The 22,527-nt window shown below is 55.2% G+C and overlaps 3 protein-coding genes across 5 annotated transcripts; 2 read left to right on the forward strand and 1 right to left on the reverse strand.

The window, feature by feature from the left end:
* The first annotated feature begins 472 nt into the window (after positions 1–472).
* Positions 473–11,577, forward strand: LOC117647449 (MAGE-like protein 2). The gene is made up of 3 exons (XM_034389194.1): positions 473–591; positions 8,058–8,421; positions 9,079–11,577. Exons 1-3 carry the CDS (start codon positions 550–552, stop codon positions 9,318–9,320), a joined length of 648 nt encoding a protein of 215 aa, XP_034245085.1. The 5' UTR covers positions 473–549; the 3' UTR covers positions 9,321–11,577.
* Positions 11,578–11,692: 115 nt separating this feature from the next.
* Positions 11,693–12,917, reverse strand: LOC117647476. 2 transcript variants are annotated; one of them, XM_034389230.1, is made up of 3 exons: positions 12,887–12,917; positions 12,507–12,770; positions 11,693–12,058 (listed from the first exon to the last, which is right to left on the reverse strand). In XM_034389230.1, exons 1-3 carry the CDS (start codon positions 12,897–12,899, stop codon positions 11,829–11,831), a joined length of 507 nt encoding a protein of 168 aa, XP_034245121.1. In that variant the 5' UTR covers positions 12,900–12,917; the 3' UTR covers positions 11,693–11,828. The 2 variants fall into 2 exon arrangements, with proteins under 2 accessions (XP_034245121.1, XP_034245122.1); XM_034389231.1 differs by lacking the exon at positions 12,887–12,917 and adding an exon at positions 12,860–12,879.
* Positions 12,918–13,529: 612 nt separating this feature from the next.
* LOC117646985 (putative U5 small nuclear ribonucleoprotein 200 kDa helicase) lies at positions 13,530–22,170 on the forward strand. Of its 2 annotated transcripts, XM_034388429.1 has the most exons (18): positions 13,530–13,791; positions 14,232–14,395; positions 14,482–14,653; positions 14,767–14,959; positions 15,047–15,201; positions 15,287–17,337; positions 17,422–17,685; positions 17,762–18,983; positions 19,072–19,386; positions 19,465–19,701; positions 19,784–19,978; positions 20,065–20,223; positions 20,306–20,530; positions 20,610–20,697; positions 20,799–21,079; positions 21,163–21,339; positions 21,422–21,788; positions 21,872–22,092. In XM_034388429.1, the coding sequence occupies exons 1-18, from the start codon at positions 13,747–13,749 to the stop codon at positions 21,988–21,990; spliced, it is 6,429 nt and encodes a 2,142-aa protein (XP_034244320.1). In that variant the 5' UTR covers positions 13,530–13,746; the 3' UTR covers positions 21,991–22,092. The 2 variants fall into 2 exon arrangements, with proteins under 2 accessions (XP_034244320.1, XP_034244319.1); XM_034388428.1 differs by having other exon boundaries at positions 14,767–15,201; positions 21,872–22,170.
* The last annotated feature ends 357 nt before the right edge of the window (positions 22,171–22,527 follow it).

Consider the following 22,527-nt stretch of genomic DNA (forward strand, 5'->3'; position numbering starts at 1 on the left):
TCTAGAATGAACGTGGTTTATTTAGTTGGATGAATGAAAGCGGGGACCTTTGATTTCGAAATGAAGAAAAAGTTTGCTCTTTTATTCTCAAGACGAAAGTGCCTTTCTTAATTTTGCGCGCAAGCCCGGGGCGGGGCGGGGCGGGGCGGGGGGCGGGGGGAGGGGGTCGACTGGAGCGTTGCTGGAGCGGCTCGGCCCCGCGGTGCTCGGCGGTGCTCCGCGGATGGTCCAGCGGTCTCGTCCAGTCGGTGCCGAGCATGCGTGGAAGGCGGGTCGGGTTGTGGTAGCGGCGAAGCGGCGTAGCGGCAGCGGCGGCGCGCGAGAGGCTGAGACCAGTGTGTCGGCCCTTGCAGTTGCAGCCCTTAGCGGTCCCAGCGGCAGCCCTGGCAGCCCCGGCAGCCCCGAGCCGAGGGCGGCGGCCACAGCGGCCAGAGCGGCCAGTGCAGTGGGGACGCCGCGCGCCGTCGCGGCCCCCAGGCACGCCCGAGCCCTAGCGGCCCCAGCGGCCCAAGCCCAGGACGACGCCCAGGGTCCCCAGGGCGCCGAGCCATGAAGCCGACGGCCCACGGCCGCATCCGCCTCCTCGTCCTGGTGAGTGCAGTGTCGTGCAGTGTGCCGCGCCGCGGTAGTTCAAGTTCAAGGGACAGACAGGTGCACTGGGAACGCGACAGGCTGCAGGGTGCACTCGTATTGGACTGTACTTGGAGGCACACTGCAGGTGTACTTGCAGGCGCACTATGGATCATTGTGTACTTGCAGGTATACATCACAAAACGTACGTAGTTTGCTTGCAGGCACACTACAATATTATGAAGAACTATGCAGTCTGTTGCACTTCCATTCATAGTAGTGCGGCTGTTGCCGGTGCGTCTCTCTCGCACCCACACGCGACGTCCCACCACGAGTGCGAGAGAGACAGAGAGGCAGAGGGAATCAGTGTGCTGGCCGTTTGCCTCGCGGAAGTTCCGCGCTGTGATAGTGTGACGCGCGGCGCGGTGCCGGTGCCCTCGCCGTGGTGCCGTGCCGTGCCGTGCCGTGCCACGCCTCGCCACCGGATGCCGATGCCGATGAGTCCGAGTCGACGAGACGAGACGTCAACCTCGCGGACCTCGCGGCTCTTGGCGCGCTCCTCTCTGGCGCGCTGCTCCTGCAGACTCATTCCGAGAGTCGTCGCTCTGTCTCCCTCGCACCTGCACGGGACGCCCCACGAGTGCGAGAGAGACAGAGCGACGAAGACGACTGCGGTCCCTGTCGGACGGATGGCGGCGTTGACCAAGCGTTGACGCAGGCCCGACCATGCGGCTGTCACCGGAGCGGCTCTGCTGTTTAATAGTTTTAGGCGTGGCCGTTTTGGGCTTTGGCCGGCCAGTCACTGACCCGGCCCACGCCGGCCCAAAGCCCCAGGACCGACAGGGACCCGCGAACACCGCTTTTCCGGGCGATACCGTTTGTTGAACCGGGTCATCCGTGCCCGTCCGCGGGCCGCGGGGACGCCGCGCTGTCTCTGTCGCACCCCCGCAGCCCCACGGGCCGCCCCGCGAGTGCGAGAGAGACAGAGCGATGCGGTCGCTCGATACTTCTCGCGCGTCGAATGAACGGGACAGGCGCCACATTCATTTATTCAGTGCCTTTATCGACGCAGTGTTTGCGTGTCTTTCTGCATGTCCGTGCCCCTGCCCGCCTGTCCGTCTGCCTGTCCACCCGTCTGTCCGTCTGTCCGTCAGCGTGCAGCAAGGTGACGCAGGCGAGAGGCTGCGGGCCACGCACCCGGGTGCAAAGGCTAAACTACGCTTGCCGACTAGGCTAACCCGGCACGAAGCTCAAAGCCATGCTCGGCCTCGGCCTCCAGCGTGTCGGCCTGCAGACATGATTCCGCGAGTCGTTTTCGTCGCTCTGTCTCTCTCGCACCCGCAAGGGACGCCCCGTGAGTGCGAGAGAGACAGAAGTCTGCTGGACGGCCTGGAGGAGGGAGGACAGGTGTCGCGGTGTGGCGGTGTGGCAGTGTGGCGGTGTCGCGAGCCGACAGGCATTGGCACGGCCACTGTGAGAGCCACGCGGCACGTGTCACCGAGCCAGCAAAGACCGCGCCGCCGCCGCCGCGGGCAACGCGGGGCTAAAAAAAATGGAGAGGGATGGAAAAAAATAGAAAATTGCGGTAAATTAATTAAGGAGGAGGGGGAAAAAAGGATGTAGTACAACAATGGAGCCCCCAACAGTTTCCGCTATCCATCAATGAGATGAGCGTTTGTGAGGGAAAGATCGAAGGCGTTTCCTCTGGCTTGCATGCTGGTCGGGTCGGCTTTTTGTCTTGGCTGTGTGTGTGTGAGTGTGCGGGAGTGTGTGTGAGTGAGAGAGGGAGAGAGAGAGACAGAGTGAGGTAGAGAGCGACGTTGCTACAGCTGAGTGCGGAAAACGCTTAACGCCAATAACGCAAAAGCGGATGGGTAGAAAAAAATAAAAATTACTATCTCACACACTCACACCGACCACCGCGCACGCTCATACACACACACGCGCGCGCGCGCGCACGCATGCACGCGCACTCACACTCGCACGAGGACGTAATGTAAAATAATGCGATAGGCTTATTGTCAGGACTTAAGGAACGCGAGCGCACACGGCCTTTGTAGTAAATTGGTCGAGCGTCGCGCGCGCTGCACTGCCGCTGCTGCCGCTGCTGCAGGGCTTGCCCGTGCCCGTCGTCCGGCCGGCCGTCGTCGGTTTGTTTTTAATCCCGGCTGGAATGCGAAACCCCATTATACCCCTCGCCTCGGCCACCGCCGCCTCGGCCACCTCCACCTCGGCCACCTCCACCTCGGCCACCACCACCTCGGCCACCTCCACCTCGGCCACCTCCACCTCGGCCACCCACTCGCCACCTCCACCTCGGCCACCTCCACCTCGGCCACCTCCACCTCGGCCACCTCCGCCTCGGCCACCTCCACCTCGGCCACCTCCACCTCGGCCACCTCCACCTCGGCCACCTCCACCTCGGCCACGGCGGGGCGGGCGTGCCGCCGGGCCGGCCGGGATTGTGGATTGGCATACATGTTTGTTACTGAGAGCCATTGCAACGGCGCGGCCGGCGCGGGGCGCGCGGCCCCTCCCGCGGCGCGTATAGCGTTATTTTGGAGCCGGGCGACCTCGGCCGCGCCGCTCTGCGCCGCCCTGCGATGCAGTCCGATGATGCCGAACCGTGGTTTCGTCGCCCTGTCCCTCTCGCACTCATCGAGGGGGTGCGGCAGGGGGTGCGACAGAGACAACGCAACGGGAGCCAATGTCCGATTTGGACAGCTTTGAAAATTCACTCAAACCCCTGGGAAATAACACCAATAGGCATCCTATTTAAAGACGGTGCTGTCCCGAACGAGAGGTATGCCGTGCCGGGCCAAACTGGTCTTCCCTCTCTCTCAGACCAGTGCAGTCCAGTGCAGTGTGGCGGCGGCGGCGGCGGTTTCCCCGAGCCGAGACTAACCGAGCCGCAACAATGCGGATCGGTCGCGTAAAAATATAAAGCCATTAGTATTGCGTCCGATCTAATCTGCGCGGCACATCTCGGCGCGACAAGCAACTGCACTCGCCGCGCAAAAAGAGGGGGGGGAGCAGGATGCAGCAGCGGCCGTGGGCCCGGGTCGGCCGCCCTGCCCCCTAAAACGAAGCCCTGCTGGAGCGTCGCGGAGGACGGGCCCGACAAGGCGCAGTCATTTGCGGTGTGGCCGCCCAGGCCGACCAGGCCGACCAGGCCGACGAGGGTGTCGCAGTGGCGGCTAAATCAGGAACAGGGTGCGCGGACTATCGCGGGGATCCGTCTGTCGCAGCGAGGTGGGGCGGGGCGGGGGGGGTGGGGGGGTGGGGGGGCGGGGCGGGGTGGCCGCAGCGGTGATACGGCCTCGGGCGACGAGATGACCATTTTAAAAGAAATCCCAAAACGATATACCGCATGAAGAAAATAAAATTCGCGACACTTTTGCTTTTTGACTCTTGTCGTGCTAGTTGACGCGGATCATACAACATGGAGGGCGACTCCCGAAGCCCGGCGTGTCAGGCGAGCCAGGCGAGCCAGGCAGCGTGCACGCTCGTGCGACGGCGATGGCCGGTCCGATACCGAAACTGAATCGGCTTCCTATATTCGGCGAGCTCGCACATCACACGCTTTAGTGGCGGCCGGTCCAATTCGTCCAATTCGTCGCCCGGCGGCGTCCGGGCGGCTATTTCCACGCCCGTCTGGACGCTATTCGCAGGGCGGGGCGGGGCGGGGGCGGGGCGGGGCGGGGCCATCGCGGGGCCCAGCCGTCCGACGGCGCCGCGGCGCCTCTGGAATGTCCGTGGAATGTAGAGCCGCACTGGCGGGGCGGGGTGGGGCGGGGCGGGGCGGGGGGGGCGGGGTGGGGCGGGGCGGGGCGGCGTCGTTTTCGGCGTTTGGCGTCGCTGGCGCCGCCGTGCGACGCAGGTCCTGGACATCCTGGACGCGCGCGTGTCCAGCCCAAATTGGTCCCGAAGTCCAGACACCTGCAATTATGGCCCCCGCCCTGCCGCTCCAGATGATCGACTCGTGTGTGTGTGTGGGGGGGGGGGGGTACATGCAGCACGCGCGTGATCACGAGATGTCTGGTGTCGGACCAACAAAAGTGGTTCCGCCTATTTTTAGGTGGCCCGGGCGGATAGCCACTGCTCTAGCGCAAAGCGCGTGCCTCGGTGGGTGACACCGCTCGCACACACACACACGCACACACGTGCCACGACGTACGCCCCCGGACATCATTGTTTGCCAGTGGTCCCGGAAGAAAGCCGCGCTGGCCCGCCGCGCCTCCTAATCCGACCGTCCGACCGCAGAAGCCAACGTGACCCGCCGGGGCGCTCCGTCCCTCTCGCACTCGCGGGGCGTCCCGTAGGGGTGCGAGGGAGACGGCGCTGCGTCCGGCATGAGTGTACAGTGCCGACCGCAGTGCTGGCCCTGCCGGCCCTGCCGGCCCTGCCCCTCACCGGGAGTCTCTCCCTGCCCTTGCCGCTGGACCCGCAGCCCCGCGCCGCCCCGCGCCGCCCGCCGTGGTCCATTCACGAGGAGGAAGTCCTTCCCTCTCCCTCCCACGCACACAGCGTCCCGTGCAGGTGCGACAGAGATAGACCGACGGCCGCGCCGTGTTTCGCCTTCTGGCTCCTGGTCGTTCCTGAGCGTTCCTGGTCGTTCCTGGTTGTTCCTGGACGTTCCTGGTTGTTCCTGGCTCGTCCCGCAGCAGTGCGGGCTGCCAAGTAGGCAACCTACGCCACTTCTTTCGTCATGAAAAACGCTTCAAATTTGCACAGAATTCGGATGAGAGAGGTCCGCCTGGACCGCACCCCGCTCGCCCCGCCAAGCGCCCAGCGTCCCGAGACTCCGCCGTCTCCGCTTTTAGAGTCCTCCAGGATGACGTCCGTCACGACGGGGACTCGGGTCCGGCCACCGCGGCCCGCCCAGCAGGACTCCCGTCTCCGCGTGGGAACCGCGAGGCACAAAATTTGCCGGGACTGAGAGCCTGGGAGACGGAGAGAGAGAGAGAGAGAGAGAGACACCCACATCATCCCGTAGCCGACCAACATCGCCGAATCCGTCATGTTGAATTCAAGTGCCACTTCAAGTGGCCTGGAGAGAAAAAGAGGCAAGCAGATAAACCGCGTCTTATTTTTATTTTTTCTCTCTCATTTGTCTGCTTTTATCCCTCCGTTTCCCTCCGAAAGACCACAAAGAGTGCCAGTGACAGTGACCCCCACGCACACACACACACACACACAGGGACCGCGCACGATGCGATACAACGCACACATTTCGCGGGCACGTCGTGTGTGTGTGTGTGTGTGTGTGTGTGTGTGTGTGTGTGTGTGTGATAGCTAAATTTATTGAGGCACCTTCTTGGCGCCGGCATTCGCCCGTCGTGGTCGGCCGCGATTATCCTGGATAAAAGCAGGTGAAATAAGAGGTTTAGTGCACTCCAAGCTGACAATGCATGAACGCATGCGTGTGCGTGTGTGTGTGTGTGTGTGTGTGTGTGTGTGTGTGTGTGTGTCTGTGTGTGTGCAGCGGCTGCGCAAGTTTTGCGCCCGGAATGGTCTTTCCGATTTGCTATGCGGTTTACGTCCGTCGCCAGAGGGCGCTGCCGATCCGTCTCTCTCGCACCCCTGCGCATCCCTCGGGGCGCGGCTAGGCGCGGCGGGGGTGCGAGAGAGACGGAGCGACCGGCATCGCCCTGCAGAATCGCCGCGCCACTGCAAGCGCTGCATGCGGACGAGTTCTTATCTCCGGCCGCATCGTTGTAATGACGGTGTAGTGGCGTTGGCGGCGTGGCGGCGTGGCGGGCCGCGCCCCGGGCGGGGTATTCCACGGCGACGCAACGCGCGCAACGCGGGACGCGAGGGCGAACTAAGGGCATGCCGACGGGCTTCTAGGAACCGGTCGTCTGAACGGCGCGCGGATAGACGATGGTCGCCGCCCACCACCTCGGCGTCGTCCCGGTCGTCCCGGTGGCGCCGTGAGTGATGTGTCTCGCGCTGCGATTGGCCGGCCGCGGCGCCGGCCGCGGCGCCGGCCGAGGGTCCTGATTGGTCCGGTGCTCTTGACCTGGACGGCGCCTGTGCCCGGACCGCCCGGACGGCGGAGTGCGTAAGCAAGTTTCCGTGGCCGCGCTACAGACAGTGGACCGATTCCCAAAGTCGTTCTCGTCGCTCTGTCTCACTCGCACCCATACGACACGCCCCATGAGTGCGAGAGAGACAGAGCGACAATCTCGGGATCAGTCTGCAGCCACGGCTCCGCGCCCAAGCAGCAGCTGCGCTATCAAACCGGAACAACAAAAAGAGAGGGAATAAGAATTGAGAAAGAAAAGAGCTCACGGAGAGTCCCGGGGATGCCACGCCGGCCACGCCCTGCTTTGCGCTGCTGCCCGGCTTCGGGCGGGGCCATGGCGGTGCCCGGCGGGGCCGAGCCTGGAGGACGCGATGCCCCTCGAGTCCGTGTCGGTCCGTGTCCTTTGCAGCCCGCAGCCCGGCGGCGAGCTGACGGAGCCTGGCCGGGGCATTGCGTCTTGCGTCGGCTCGGCAGGTGGCGCCGCAGGGATGTTGCCCCCGCCCCGCCCCGCCCCGCCCCGCCGGGCAGGACGATGAGGGAGTGGGTCCGACCTTCACCTTTACGGCGCACAGGAACACACACAGCAGCCGCTTGCGGAATGCACGGTGGCACCCGCCCCGCCCCACCACGCCCCACCACGCCCCGCCACGCCCTGCAATCAGGATCGCTCGCGCCTGGACATGCCGCGCCGGCGTCGCGCCGCTCGCGTTGCGTTTCGGCTCGGCGCCTGGATTTGCGAGTGGAGGAGGCGAGGCGAGGCACGCTGGGATTCGCGGCTGCTCCCTGCTCCGCCCTGGAGCGCGTCGCCGCGCTTCGCCGCGCCTCGCCTCGCCGCCAGGGCGTGGTCGGCGTGGACCAGGCGCGCCGATCCGCGCGGGGCGGGGCGGGGCGGGGCGCACCAAGGCCGCCCGGTCGGCGTCCTAGGTCGGGAGCACTGCGCGCCTGCAGTACCTGTACCAGACAATCAAAGCGTGTGCCAGGCCAGCCTGCTATATTTAGCAATCCAGATCGGGCGGCCAGGCCAGGAGAGGGGCGTTTTAGGAAGGGCGGGGCGGGGCGCCCTGGCGTGCCCTGGCGTGCCGTGGCGTGCCGTGGCGGTGTCGGGCTGCAGGCCGGCCGGGCTGGGGGTATTGAACCGTGCGCTGGCGCGGCTTGGCGGCTTGGCGTGCCACAAGGTGCGCGACGAGCCTGCCATGGCGTGCCAGCACTGCGGCTGACCCCACCCCATGGCTGGCCAGGGCTTTGGCAGGGCTGGGGCTCCACCGGACTCCACCGGTCGCTGCCCGTGCCCGGCGTGCTCTGGACCTGCTCAGGAAGCGTCTGACGCACGCGCGCCGCTCCAGTGCCAGCCCCGCCAGCCCCGCCGGACGCAGCATCGCAGCACTCGCGCCACCGCCTCGGCCGCCGCTGCCAAGACTCGATGCTCGCGATGTTCATGTCGTCCTTCTCATTGTTGCAGATGTTCGTGGCGCTACACGCCCTTCACGCGCTGGACGGGGCGGCGGCCGCGCCTTGGCAACCCCAGTACGCTCACCCTCCGGACTCCCGGTCCCAGTACGCTCACCCCCCAGAGTCGCAGCCCCAGTACGCTCACCCTCCGGAGTCGCCACCTCAGTACGCTCACCCTCCGGAGTTGCAGCCGCAGTACGCTCACCCTCCGGAGTCGCAGCCCCAGTATGCTCACCCCCCGGAGTCGCAGCCCCAGTACGCTCACCCCCCGGAGTCGCAGCCCCAGTACGCTCACCCTCCGGAGACACCATCACCGCAGCCAACGCGCAGGCCGATGTACCGGCGCACGGTGCCCAGCCTGCCGGGGTTCCTCCGCACGTCGACCAGGCCACGGCAGCTCCGACAGGGCGGCGCCCCGGAGCCCCCGCAGCCCCCGCAGCTGCAGCAGGGCGGGCCGCGGCACGCGTTCTTCAAGTCCTTCTACCCGCCGGCCGCCGCCGCCTTCACGGCCTCCACGACCACCACGACGCCACGGCCCGACGTGCACGTGGTGGCCATGAGCGTGTCTACGTCCGTCAAGAAGGGCGGCGACGACGAGGCCCCGGCGGACGGCGTCGACTCCCCCGGCTCGGCGTCCGTCATCCGACCCGTCCTGGTGCCGCCGTCCAGCGGCCCGGTGCGCTTCCGGCCGGAGTGGGAGGCGCCGACGGCCACGACGGCCACGACGCCGCAGGCGCTGCTGCCGCACGTGTACGGCATGCCGGAGGAGAACTACGAGGTGGACGAGGCCCTGAGCGTGCTCACCAACGGCAGGGCGCACGGCAGGCAGCCCGGTACCACGCCGTCGACGCCGCCGCCGGAGCCGACGGGCACCCTGCCGGCGGCCGAGAGCGTCAGCGAGCCGCCGCAGCAGCTGAGCAGCGCGCCGTCGACGGCGGCCCCGCCACCCGCGCAGAGTCCCAGCAACCCTCCGCCGCCGGCCGCGGGCAGCGAGGCGCGGCCGGAGGGCCGCCAAGAAGGGCACCAGGACGGCCACCAGGACGGCCACCAGGACGGCGGCGCCGCCAAGCCGTCGCCGTCCGGGTACGTCGTGGAGGGCCGCAACTACCGCAAGTACCGCGTCGAGGAGAAGACCCCCGACGGCTTCATCGTCGGCGAGTACGGCGTGGTGTCGCACCAGGACGGCTCGCTGCGGGGCGTGCGCTACACCGCCGACTCCACCATCAACCCCCGGCTCATCTACGACGCCCTGGTCAAGTTCCTGTCCCTGTAGGCGCCGCGCTCGGCGTGCTCAGCACTGTGTGACAAGTTTCCAGCCCGGTTGGACCAGTGTGACCACCAGACAATTTTTACCCGCGGTCACAGCTCGGTCACTGCATCCGCGGCGCGTGATAGAGCCGTTTAGTCCGCGTTGAACGCGTTGAACGCGCCCAAGGCGCCGTCTCAGGCACCGCCTTGGAGGCAACGCACCGCCCCCGTGATAACTGAGGCCGCCTGGCGCATGGCCGGCTCCTGGAACGTGCCCATAAAGGAACTCGATATCTCGAAACCGCCCGCGTAGCCTAGCGCAGCCTAGCGCAGCCTAGCGTTGTGTTGTGCACACAGACGGGGCACATTCCAGGAGCTCGCCTCGCCTCACCTCTCACGTCGTTTCCTGGAGCGGACCTCACTTGTCCAGGGGCTCCGTGCCACTCCGCTGCAGAATAAATGCACGGAGTAATTATTGTTGTTGTTGTTGTTTGTGGTCGTCGAGCGCGGCCGGGTTGACGCTGCCATTTCATTTTTCTAATTGTAACGACCAATTGTGTTGCTCGCCTCGCACTCGTCTATTTGGCCGAGTCCCGAACCGAGGCGCCGCGAGCGGCCGCAAGGCGCTCTAGGCTCTCGCGGAGTCGGAGAGCTCGCCGTCGACGTCCTGGCGGCGTCCAGGCGTCCCGGCAAGGCCGCCGCGGAGGCTGGCCGGCTGGCAGTAAACAGGCGAAGCGCGAGGCGAAGCGCGCGGACGCAATATCGGTGGAAAAATTAACGACCCTGTCAATACCCCACGTGCGCGGCATAGTCTCTCGCGCGCGGAGTAGAGACGGGCCGGCCTTTTCCCGCGCGAGTCGACCGTCTGCCTCGAAAACGGTTCCAAGTTCGAAGCGCCCCCGCGGCGCGCGTGTGGGCCGCCTCCCTATGCCACTGCAGGCCTCTGCGGGAGGCCGAGAAGAGGCATTTCCCGGACGCACGGCGCGCGCGGTGTGGAGGAGCTCGCGCCGCCGACCGGCCGACCGCAGAACGGCAGCGCACTCGTTAGCAATCACTTTCGAAATTTTTCAGGGTTCTGTTCTGGAGGCCGCACTTATGTAGCCATGGTCGGACCGCGCGTAATGTGACGTGTGTGTGTGTGTGTGTGTGTGTATGTGTGTACTTGCAAGGCTCGGCTTGAATTGAACTGAATCAACGTATCGACTGTATCGAATCAAATATCGACTGCCTTGATCAGCAGACAGCCTGCACCGCGCCGCGCGACCCTGACCGTCAGGTGTCAGGAGGGCTTCCTCTCTCGCTCTCTCTTTTTCTCTCTCCTCGTCTTTCTCGCTCGCTCCCTCCCGGTCTTTCTCCCCCCCTCTTCGCTCGACAGGCGCTCCAAGACTCATTTCTAATTTATTAGTGCACTTGCAGCGGCTGCCTTGTTGACGTCGCTGGGACTTGCAGCAGGCTGCCTCGCGCCTACTCAAAAAAATACACCAAAAAAATCTTTTGTTTTTTTAAATCCTGTTAAAGACGCGAGGGAGCACGCACGGATACCGGCCGAACAGCTGATCGTCGAGGTCACGCGCGTGCACGTGCACTGCAAGTATTGTTTCTGGAGGCAGCCGTGCGATTTCGCCCGGCTGTTCGAAGCCTTCGTCGATGATAGCGACGCGACTGCTTCTCGATTGACCCAGCATGATTGGTTTTTTAGGGCCCCAACCCGCGGTCACTGTTTTCGCGTGTTCTCACACTGTTTCACTCGTCTCAATCTGAAGTCTTTCACATTTTCTTTGCCTTTTTTTGTTGCCCCAGATCAGAACCTCTAGGAAATCAAAATTTTCCACACTCTTGTTCCGTTTGCCTCAGAAATTGGTTGTTAGTGTAAAATGGGACCCGCGTCTCGAGGTCCGTCTGTACTGCTATGTTATTATTATTTTACTACTTAAGAATTTTTGCTGTGACTTTTATTCTTACTAGGCTGTGAATGAAAATCAGTGACATAATAAGCTGTAAGTGTGAGCATAAGGCCATTAGTCTTATTTATTTTAACGTGAGGGTCTAGTCCTCAACGCTTCGATTTTTTTAATATAATTAATTGAAATATTTGTGCCTTAATTGAATACCGCGTGCCTTGGTTGGCAGAAGTGCTAACAGAATATGACAGCCCTGCGCTAATTTGGTACGAAAGCGACTGTGTATATACTCCCAGTGATTATCTTGCTCAATCGTGTCTTGTGTTTGTTCGTGTTCACCCCAAACCAGGGAAATAAACTAGCAATTTTTTCTACTGCAAACTTTTATCACTTTCCCCAACCTTCCCCACCACAACAAGCGTCACACGAAACATCACGTGCAGGGTGCGCTAAACTTATACACGGGATCAGTTTAAAATTGAAATCTGATTTGCGGTTATCTTGTATAACTTCCTTTTTAATCTCCAACCGCTTACGGAATTAAAGTTCAAAAATTTCCAAACAGTGATGCGAATTTGACCCGCCCGGACTCAGGTGGAGTAGCCGAAACAGTTTTCTGAACCAGTGTGCGGCTAGTGGATGACGAGCACGTTGTTGTTGTTATTGTTGTTGACGATGTTGCGGCCGGCGCCGCCCTCCTCGGCGTCGCTGCCGCAGCCGTAGCCGTACTGCTGGCACCGGCCCCGCGCCTTCAGGTCCCTGCACACGCACAGGTCCTGGTCGCAGCGCCCCGAGGCGTGCAGCCTCTGCCTGCAGTGGCTCTGGCACTGCTCCGTCTGGCACGTCCCGCCCTCCAACCGAGCTAAAAATTTAAAAAAATTAAAAAAATTTAAAAATATAAAAAGGTTAAAAAACTTTTAAAAAATAAATAAATAAAAACTTTGAAAACAATTGTGGGGGGATGAATTGAACTTAGTTGCGAAAGGAGTGGGTGGTATTCGAACCCACGGCTCCACTATGAAACGAGTTTTGAAACTGCGAAGCGCTGCGCCGTCAGAGGAGCGGAGCGCCCGCGGATCTCAGGGTAGGCTTCCCCGCCACGCACGCGCGTCCGCGCCGCTGCCGGCTGGCCTACCTCCCATTGCCATTACCATTACGGGCTAGACCAGGCGGCCCCGCCGAACGAGCAATCCATTGGTGGGGTCACACGTCGTTCGGTTCGAGCCCTGTTCACCGACTCTGGAGCTCAAAACGCGTTTCGAGTTTTGGCCGCCTCCACCGGTCTTCTGGCCCACTGTGCGTGGACTCACCGGTCTTCTTGGAGTCGACGAGCTCCTCCTCGGTGAAGTTGCCGGGCACGACGTGGCCCTGCTGCTGCTGGCCCTGCTGCTGCTGGCCCTGCTGGCCCTGCTGGCCGGGGTTGGCCGGCGAGGGCGCCAAGTGCGGGAAGGGTAACGGCGGCCAGGTGGGCAGGGTGAAGGGCAGCCCGATGCCCAAGCCAGCCGCGCGGCCGGTGCTGGCGGCGCTCGAAGCCTCCACCGTCAACACCAGCACGCCCACCATCAACGCCGCACCTGCAACGCCAACCTCGTCACCATCCAGCCGACGCACAGTGCGCCAGAACACCGGCAGCGGTGTCAAAATCTGAGCTCCAGAGTCGAACCGAACGTGTGACCGGTGGAGGCTTTACCTCGTCTGAGCATGGTGACGGCCTCGGCGGCCTGGTGCAGGGCTGCTGGCGCGGCGACCGCGGCGAGCTCCTGGGGCGCCGCGCCGGTCTACCGGTCTGCAGCACCGGCACAATGCGTCCTATCGCGCGGGGCCGCCCAACAGCCCAACAGCTGACTCATTCCGAGAGCCGTTTTCGTCGCTCTGTCTCTCTCGCACTCTGGGGGCGTCCCGTATAGGTGCGAGAGAGACAGAGCGACGAAAACGAGTCTCGGAATCAGTCCACAACCCACCACCGCGCCAAACTGTCCACCGACACCCACCGACACCCACCGGGTCGGGCTGGGCCCGCCGAACAGGCTCGCCATATTACGACCCACTCGGCCAGCCCAAAATTCAGTTCGCAGTGTCGTGCCACCCACGACTGCCGAAAGCACCTCAACATTTTGTCGCGGAAGTGCTCGCGAACACTTTGTTACCTGGAGGAGTCTCACAAGTTGACGAGCGGCGAGACAACTTCTCCGTCCGCTTTCAAACGTCCCGGAGAAGCGCGGGAAACACTTCGGGAAGACGGAAGCGAAGAAATGACAAACGGCGAGGGAACGCGACGTGCGGATAGCGCTGTGTATTCGCAGGATCAGAACCACGACTGCGGATAGCGTGCGCGCGAGTAAACACACCACAGACCCACGGCGTTCGTTCAGAGATCGTTCGTTTCGTGGTGCTGTGAAATTTGGATTTTTTCAGTGGAACAACAGCAAGGAGTGGGTGCCTGATTGTGTTGGGGAAGTCCAAAGCGCTCTCCCGGCGCTCTTCCTTCAAGAATCGAGGGAATGCAGTGATATTCGTCCCGAAAAGTGAGATTTGTTTTGAGTCGGCACCATGGCGGACGCGGCGGCGCGACAACTCCAGTACGAGTACAAAGCGGTAAGTTGTCTTTTAAATCATTTCCCGTACTTCGAACCGTGTTTTGCCCGTCGTACATTTTAATTTCCAACACATCCGTCAAGAGGACAACCATTTTGACGGCCTTGGACGCATCGTGTTGTGCGGACCCTTCCACGGCCGGCGGTATTGTTATTTTATTTCGTTGTTTTATTTCCTGGAGATAATCTAGTCAGGAACGAAAAACTAGTGCCCTCAACTCGAATTTATTTTTCTTTCATTTAATGCTTGTGTTGCTTTCATTCAAGATTGTCTACACGGTCATATTTATTTATCCACTGTACACCATAACCTCACACTCTAGCGTCATTTTTCGTAATTTAAAGGAACACTTGCTCACAGCATTTATTTTGTTGATAGAGCGTCTCTTTAAGCCATTAAAATTGCCTATTTTAATATTTCTTTCTAATTTTGCTTTACAGAACTCCAACCTTGTCCTTCAAGCTGATGTACGTCTCATTGAGAGAAGAAGTCGAGATGAAGCCACCGGTGAGGTCATGTCCCTTGTGGGCAAGCTGGACGGAACCAAAATGGGAGACCGATTCATGCGTTCACGCCCAGACAAAGCTGAGGAACGAAAAGCCAAGTATGTTTATTAACAAGTTCATTTCAGCTTTGTGCAGTTTTGTTGCCATATTTCTGATCTGAAATGTGTTATTCTTATTCCTCCAGGCGACAGAAGCGAGATGAAGCTCAGTATGACTTTGCTCGCATGAAGGGCGCTACTCTTCTGTCAGAAGGTGTTGACGAAATGGTTGGCATTATCTACCGCCCCAAAACACAGGAAACACGCCAAACATACGAGGTTCTCCTCAGCTTTATTCAGGAGGCCTTAGGAGACCAGGTAATTTTTTTCTATTGATTCATTAACTTCAACACTCTTGAAGTTTATCATTGAACTTTTTCTCAAATTATTTTGTTACTTTCACCTTAATTATTGAACCATTTTTCCATTAGCCTCGAGATATTCTCTGTGGAGCTGCTGATGAAGTTCTGACTGTTCTGAAGAATGACAAACTCAAAGAAAAGGAAAAGAAAAAAGAAACTGAGTCTCTTCTTGGTGGTCTTGCTGAGGAGCGATTTGCTCTGCTAGTCAACTTAGGAAAGAAAATTACTGACTTTGGTGCCAAAGAGGAAATTCACATTGCTGGTAAGCATCTCTTCAATATTTTGATTGCTTATCCCCATAATTCAGTTTTTGAACCTTATTCTCATATTTCTTGTTCTCTCTTTGCAGAAGAAAATATTGATGAAGCATATGGTATCAATGTACAATTTGGTGAGTCTGACGATGAAGAGGACAATGAAAACACTTATGGTGAAATTTCAGAGGATGATGATCAGGAAGAGGGTGAAGAAGCTAAAGATGATTCTGCCATCAGATCAGAAAATGTAAGTTTCTGCCTCTGTCAATTATCTGAGTTGTCACTTGGCTTGTTTTGTATTTTTTACTTTATGTTTATCTATTTCTTTTCAGCTTGCTGCACTTGAAGAACAAAGAAAACAAGAGAAAGCTTTGCATCCGTTGGACATCGATGCTTACTGGCTCCAGAGGCGTCTTTCTAAGTACTATGACGATGCTATTGTTTCTCAGTCCAAAGCTGCTGAAGTCTTAAAAGTTTTGAAAGAAGCTGGTGATGACAGAGAGTGTGAAAATTTATTGGTGCTGTTACTGGGTTATGACTGCTTTGATTTTATTAAGCTGCTTAAAAAGTATCGTCAGATGATTTTATACTGCACAGAGCTTGCTTCCTCACAAAGTGAAGCTGAAAGGAAAAAGATCCGGGATACTATGAATGAAGATCCAAATCTGTCAAAAATATTGCGCCAGCTTGACACAGGCAAAGGCGATGACGATAGATTGAATGGGGATGAAAGCCAGGCTGCCAGGGCTGCTCACAAGCGAGGTTCTGAAGCCAGTGAAGGCACCGAAGGAAAAGGTGGCCAAGTTATTGGCTCTCGTGTCATGTTGGACCTAGAAGATCTTGCATTTGCTGCAGGCTCTCATTTTATGTCAAGCAAACGGTGTCAGCTTCCTGATGGGTCATTCCGAAAGCAACGCAAAGGATATGAAGAAGTTCATGTTCCTGCACTGAAGCCCAAACCCTTTGCTGCAGATGAAGTACTTGTCCCCATTTCAAATTTACCCAGATATGCTCAAGCTGCTTTCAAGGATTTCAAAACACTGAATCGAATTCAGAGCCGTCTACATGCAGCAGCCCTTGGCTCAGATGAAAACTTGTTGCTTTGTGCCCCAACTGGTGCTGGTAAAACAAATGTAGCTCTTCTGACCATGATGAGAGAAATAGGAAAACATATTAACCCTGATGGAACTATCAATTCTGATAAGTTCAAAATAATTTATGTTGCTCCGATGCGATCTCTGGTACAAGAAATGGTGGGAAGTTTTGGCAAGCGTTTAGAACCGTACAATCTCACTGTATCAGAATTAACTGGTGATCATCAGCTGACCCGAGAGCAAATTCAAGCTACTCAAGTCATCGTTTGTACACCTGAGAAGTGGGATATCATTACTCGTAAAGGAGGTGAAAAGACATTCACTCAACTGGTTCGCCTGATTATCATTGATGAAATCCACTTGCTGCATGATGAACGAGGACCTGTCCTTGAATCACTTGTTGCCAGAACCATCAGAAATATTGATACGACACAAGAAGATGTCCGTCTTGTTGGTTTATCTGCAACATTGCCCAATTACCAAGATGTTGCAACGTTCCTTCGTGTGAAGCCTGAAACTGGACTCTTTTACTTTGACAACAGCTTCCGTCCTGTTTCCCTAGAACAGCAGTACATTGGTGTTACTGAAAAGAAAGCTCTTAAACGTTTTCAGGTCATGAATGAAATTGTCTACGAAAAAGTTATGGAACATGCTGGACGCAATCAAGTGCTTGTGTTTGTGCACTCTCGTAAGGAAACTGGTAAAACAGCTCGTGCCATAAGAGATATGTGCCTGGAAAAAGATTCTCTTGGACAGTTTTTGAAGGAGGGATCAGCATCTATGGAAGTTCTCAGAACAGAAGCTGAACAAGTGAAAAATAGTGAGCTCAGAGACTTGTTGCCCTATGGATTTGCTATCCATCATGCCGGTATGTCAAGAGTTGACCGTACCTTGGTTGAAGACTTGTTTGCTGATCGCCACATCCAAGTTCTCATTTCGACCGCCACTCTGGCCTGGGGTGTCAACTTGCCCGCACACACTGTCATCATCAAGGGTACCCAAGTTTACAACCCTGAGAAGGGTCGATGGGTGGAATTAGGTGCTTTAGATGTGTTGCAAATGTTGGGTCGTGCTGGTCGTCCTCAGTATGATACTAAGGGTGAAGGTATTTTGATCACCAATCACAGTGAATTGCAGTACTACCTGTCACTGTTGAACCAACAGCTCCCTATAGAGTCTCAGATGGTCAGCAAACTTCCAGACATGCTTAATGCTGAAATAGTATTGGGCACAATTCAAAATATGAGGGATGCTGTGAACTGGTTGGGCTTCACATATCTCTATATTAGGTGGGTTTTCAATGCCTCTTCTCCCGTATTACTTTAAATCCTGCTTATTATGTTGATAACTAATTAATTTTCTCTTGTTGATAGAATGCTTCGGTCTCCATCTTTGTATGGCATAGCACCGGAACAACTTCAAGAAGATCCAGGTCTGGAGCGCCATCGGGCTGACTTGATCCACACTGCAGCACAGCTCCTGGAAAGATCGGGCCTCCAGAAGTACGATCGGAAATCGGGAGCCTTCCAGGTCACGGAGCTGGGTCGGATTGCCAGTCACTATTACTGTACCCACCAGACTATGTCAACTTACAACCAACTGTTGAAGCCCACTCTCAGCGAAATTGAACTTTTCCGGTAGGTCTTCTGATCAGATAATCTGAATTTGCCTGTGTCATGTCTTCCTTTGTTAATTTTGCTGTATTTCTTGCAGAGTCTTCTCGCTATCTGGAGAGTTCCGCAACATCAATGTCCGTGAAGAGGAGAAACTTGAACTTCAAAAGCTGATGGAAAGGGTTCCTATTCCTATCAAGGAAAGTATGGAGGAGCCCAGTGCAAAGATAAACGTTTTACTTCAAGCCTACATCTCTCAATTGAAACTTGAGGGTTTTGCTTTGATGTCAGACATGGTGTATGTAACTCAGTCTGCTGGAAGACTTTTGAGAGCCATATTTGAAATTGTGTTGCATAGAGGATGGGCTCAACTTGCTGACAAAACTCTTTCTCTATGCAAAATGGTGGATCGGCGAATGTGGCAGTCTATGTCTCCTCTCCGACAGTTCAGGAAGATGCCAGAAGAAATAGTAAAAAAGATTGAGAAGAAAAATTTCCCATGGGAAAGGCTCTATGACTTGGGACCAAATGAAATTGGTGAACTGATCAGGGTTCCCCGATTGGGCAAAACAATCCACAAATACATTCATCAATTCCCCAAGCTGGAACTTTCAACCCACATTCAGCCTATCACCAGGTCCACTTTGAGGGTTGAGTTGACAATCACTCCTGATTTCCAGTGGGATGAGAAACTGCATGGCGCATCTGAAGCTTTCTGGATCCTTGTTGAGGATGTTGATTCTGAAGTTGTTCTTCACCATGAATACTTCTTGTTGAAATCCAAGTATGCCGCTGATGAACATTTAGTGAAGTTCTTTGTCCCTGTGTTTGAGCCACTGCCTCCTCAGTATTTCTTGCGAATTGTTTCTGACCGCTGGATTGGTGCAGAGACTCAACTTCCTGTCTCTTTCCGCCATTTGATTCTCCCTGAGAAGAATGTGCCTCCTACCGAATTGCTAGATTTGCAACCGCTGCCAGTCTCTGCTCTGCGTACCCCAGACTTAGAAGAAGTTTACCAGGAAAAGTTCAAGCAATTCAATCCCATCCAAACCCAGGTTTTCAATGCTGTGTACAACAGTGATGAAAACATCTTCATTGGAGCACCAACTGGTTCAGGAAAGACAACAATTGCCGAGTTTGCTGTGTTGAGGATGTTCCAACACCACCCTGAGGGTCGGTGTGTGTATGTTGTTGCGAAGGAATCCTTGGCTGAAATAGTCTTTGCTGACTGGCACAACAAGTTTGGACTGACTTTAGGAAAGAAAGTGGTTATGTTGACTGGTGAAACAGGCACAGACCTGAAACTTCTCGCCAAGGGTCAGGTAAGAGTTTGGTTCTTAGTGAGTGGTGAGAGTTCGGGATGCCTATGCTGCTAGTCATACTACATGTGCCCTGCTTCCTGTTTTCCAGGTGATTGTGGCCACAGCAGAGAAGTGGGACGTTCTTTCTCGTCGTTGGAAGCAGCGCAAAAACGTTCAGAACGTTCACCTGTTTGTTGTTGACGAGCTGCAGCTGATTGGCGGTGAGGATGGCCCTGTACTGGAAGTGGTCTGCTCACGAATGCGGTACATCTCTTCCCAAATAGAGCGACAAATTCGAATTGTGGCGTTGTCTGCATCACTGGCAGACGCTAGGGATGTTGCACAGTGGCTGGGCTGTAATTCAAACTGCACTTTTAACTTCCACCCTAGTGTCAGACCACTGCCCTTGGAGTTGCACATTCAGGTAAATATACCTATTAAAAAGTACATCTCAAAGTAATCTTAAAAATTTGTATTTACCTTATTTATTTTGTATTCACAGGGTTTCAACATGACTCACAATGCTTCCCGTATTGTGGCCATGGGCAAGCCAGTCTACAATGCCATCATGAGGCACAGCCCCAACAAACCAGTTGTGGTCTTCGTACCAAGCAGAAAGCAAGCCCGCCTCACAGCCATAGACATTCTCACATATGCAGTGTCGGAGGGCACACCGGACAGATTCTTCCATGCCGAACAGGATGACATTCAGCCTTTCCTGGAACGCATGCAAGATAAGGTTTGCATACCATTTTTTAATTTCAGTGTTGTATGATTAGTTTGTGTTTAATTTTAATTCATCTCATCTTGTCTTCTTTTAGACCCTGAAGGAAACACTGGGACAAGGTGTTGCATATGTCCATGAAGGACTTTCCCCTAGTGACCATCGGCTGGTTGAACAGCTGTTTGAGTCTGGGGCTATCCAGGTTGCTGTTGTGACTCGCAACTTATGCTGGGGTGTGAGCATGGCAGCACATCTTGTTGTCATCATGGATACACAGCTGTACAATGGCAAGGTAAGTTGACTTCAGTTTTCAAATGGACTCTTTGACTTTGTGATTTGCTGCTTTTGTTTGCTATATTGTCGGTTTTATTTTTCTAGATCCACGCCTATGAAGACTACCCAGTTACTGATGTACTTCAGATGATTGGCTTTGCCAACAGACCTCTTGAGGATGATGATGCAAAATGCGTCCTTATGTGCCAGACCTCAAAGAAAGACTTCTTCAAGAAATTCCTGAATGAGCCCCTCCCTGTTGAGGTAATAATATCTGTTATTTGTGTGATGTGTTATTAGCCTATGATTGAACTTTGGCTCATGAATATTTATTTTTATTTTTCAGAGCCATCTGGACCACAGATTGCATGATCATTTCAATGCAGAAATTGTAACAAAAACAATTGAAAATAAGCAGGATGCTGTGGACTATCTTACATGGACGTTTATCTATAGGCGCCTTACACAGAACCCTAACTACTATAATCTGCAAGGAGTGTCTCACAGGCACTTGTCAGATCATCTTTCAGAACTAGTAGAGAACACGCTCAAAGAATTGGAGCAATCTAAGGTAAGTTGTGAACAGATATGAAATGTGTCAGTTGTTTACGTGAATTGTTCGTCTGAATTGTTACCTTCTTCTGTTACAGTGTATTAGTGTTGAGGATGAAATGGATTGTCTGCCACTCAACTTGGGAATGATTGCAGCTTACTATTATATCAACTACACAACTATAGGTGAGCAACAAGAATCAATCAGTCGTTCATTTTAAAATGTTCACTCAGCTGTGTTTCAGCAAATTTTGCTATCCTTACTCATTTTAATCATCATCTTTCAGAATTATTCAGTCTTTCACTGAACAGCAAGACCAAAATCCGAGGTCTCCTAGAAATTATCTCCTCTGCTGCTGAGTACGAGGATGTTCCTGTGAGACATCATGAAGATGCTGTTCTTCGTCAGTTGGCAAGCAAGTTGCCTAACAAGCCCTCTGGATCTGGTGGAGCTCCAGTCCGCTACAATGACCCACATGTCAAGACCAACTTACTGATCCAAGCTCACCTGAGCAGAATACAACTCAGTGCTGAGTTGCAGGGTGACACAGAACTCATCCTTTCCAGGGTAACTTTCCTCGTGAATTTGCTGGACTGTTGCTCTGTTGGTAAGCGTTCGGATCTGATTAGTGTTTTCTGTTTTGTTTCCAGGCTATTCGTCTGATCCAAGCCTGTGTGGACGTACTCAGTTCTAACGGGTGGCTGGCACCGGCCGTGGCTGCCATGGAGCTGGCGCAGATGGCCACCCAGGCCATGTGGAGTAAGGACTCTTACCTGAAGCAACTGCCTCACTTTACCACTGACATGATCAAGCGCTGTTCCGAAAAGGTACTTTCCAAATTAGTTTTGTTGTGTAGCACGTGGTTATTCCTTGTGCAAATATTAATTTGTGTTTATTTTTTTGCTGTAGAATGTGGAGACCGTGTTTGACATCATGGAACTTGAGGATGATGACCGTTCCAAGCTTCTTCAGCTAAGTGATACTGAGATGGCTGATGTTGCACGGTTCTGCAACCGTTACCCCAACATTGAACTGAGCTATGAAGTCGTTGATAAAGATCAATTGCAATCAGGCTCTCCAGTCAATGTCAATGTTAGCCTTGAACGTGAAGACGATGTCACTGGGCCTGTCATTGCCCCATTCTTCCCTCAGAAGAGAGAAGAGGGCTGGTGGGTTGTTATTGGAGACCCAAAGACAAACTCCCTGCTTTCTATCAAGAGGTTGACTCTCCAACAAAGAGCCAATGTCAAGTTGGACTTTGTTGCTCCTTCACCTGGTATGTACACTTCTTATTCACCCTGTTTTTACCTCTCCCCTTCTCCTTTTAAAAAAAAATATCAACTTGATTTTATTTTACAGGCCATCATTCCTACACATTGTACTTCATGAGTGATGCTTACCTTGGCTGTGATCAAGAGTACAAGTTCTCCATTGATGTTGGGGATTATGAAAGTGACAGTGGAAGTGATAGCGAGTAAATGTGTTTTTTTTTTAATGTATCATAGTGAAGTAATCTGTACATTTATCTTTGACTGTAAAATCACCTTCAATTCAACATGAAATTATAATAATTAACTGTATGTCTTAATTCATTGCTTGATGGCACGTCATATTGATGCAACCTGATGTATATTTTGATAGTAAAGTTGACTTTTACATATCTTCGTTTTCAATTATTCTCTACGCAGTGGAGGTTGTTATCACCACCACATTCGTTTTCAATATTTGCAATTCAAATCTGCCAGGTCAGTTCTGATACCAAATAATGTTGAGTCAACGAAACCCCGACCACAACAGCAGCAGCTGGCCGCTCATTCCACACAACTCATCAGTTTCGATTGTAAAGCAAACACATGCCTTTCTGAGAAACCTGTAGCTTCAGACCACTTGTGTTGACTGTTTTGCCAATTCGTGCCCCATCATTGTTGTTCAATCTGTATGAATATGGTCTGTGTACTGTACAAGCAGCATGTGTGCATTGTCAGCAATTGTCAAGTCACCCAATTTTTTTTCTT

The sequence above is a fragment of the Thrips palmi genome, unplaced genomic scaffold (assembly GCF_012932325.1).
Source record: "Thrips palmi isolate BJ-2018 unplaced genomic scaffold, TpBJ-2018v1 HiC_scaffold_2, whole genome shotgun sequence".
Taxonomy (NCBI): Eukaryota; Metazoa; Arthropoda; class Insecta; order Thysanoptera; family Thripidae; genus Thrips; species Thrips palmi.

Coding starts and splice junctions, on each gene's coding strand:
- LOC117647449 (XM_034389194.1), top strand. CDS start 550: ATGAAGCCGACGGCCCACGGCCGCATCCGCCTCCTCGTCCTG. Junction 592..8,057: donor GCATCCGCCTCCTCGTCCTG/GTGAGTGCAGTG, acceptor TCATTGTTGCAG/ATGTTCGTGGCGCTACACGC. Junction 8,422..9,078: donor CAGCCTGCCGGGGTTCCTCC/GCACGTCGACCA, acceptor GGCACCAGGACG/GCCACCAGGACGGCCACCAG.
- LOC117647476 (XM_034389230.1), bottom strand. Junction 12,059..12,506: donor CGTCGACTCCAAGAAGACCG/GTGAGTCCACGC, acceptor TTAAATTTTTAG/CTCGGTTGGAGGGCGGGACG.
- LOC117646985 (XM_034388428.1), top strand. CDS start 13,747: ATGGCGGACGCGGCGGCGCGACAACTCCAGTACGAGTACAAAGCG. Junction 15,202..15,286: donor CTGCCATCAGATCAGAAAAT/GTAAGTTTCTGC, acceptor ATTTCTTTTCAG/CTTGCTGCACTTGAAGAACA. Junction 19,387..19,464: donor CCTTGGAGTTGCACATTCAG/GTAAATATACCT, acceptor TTGTATTCACAG/GGTTTCAACATGACTCACAA.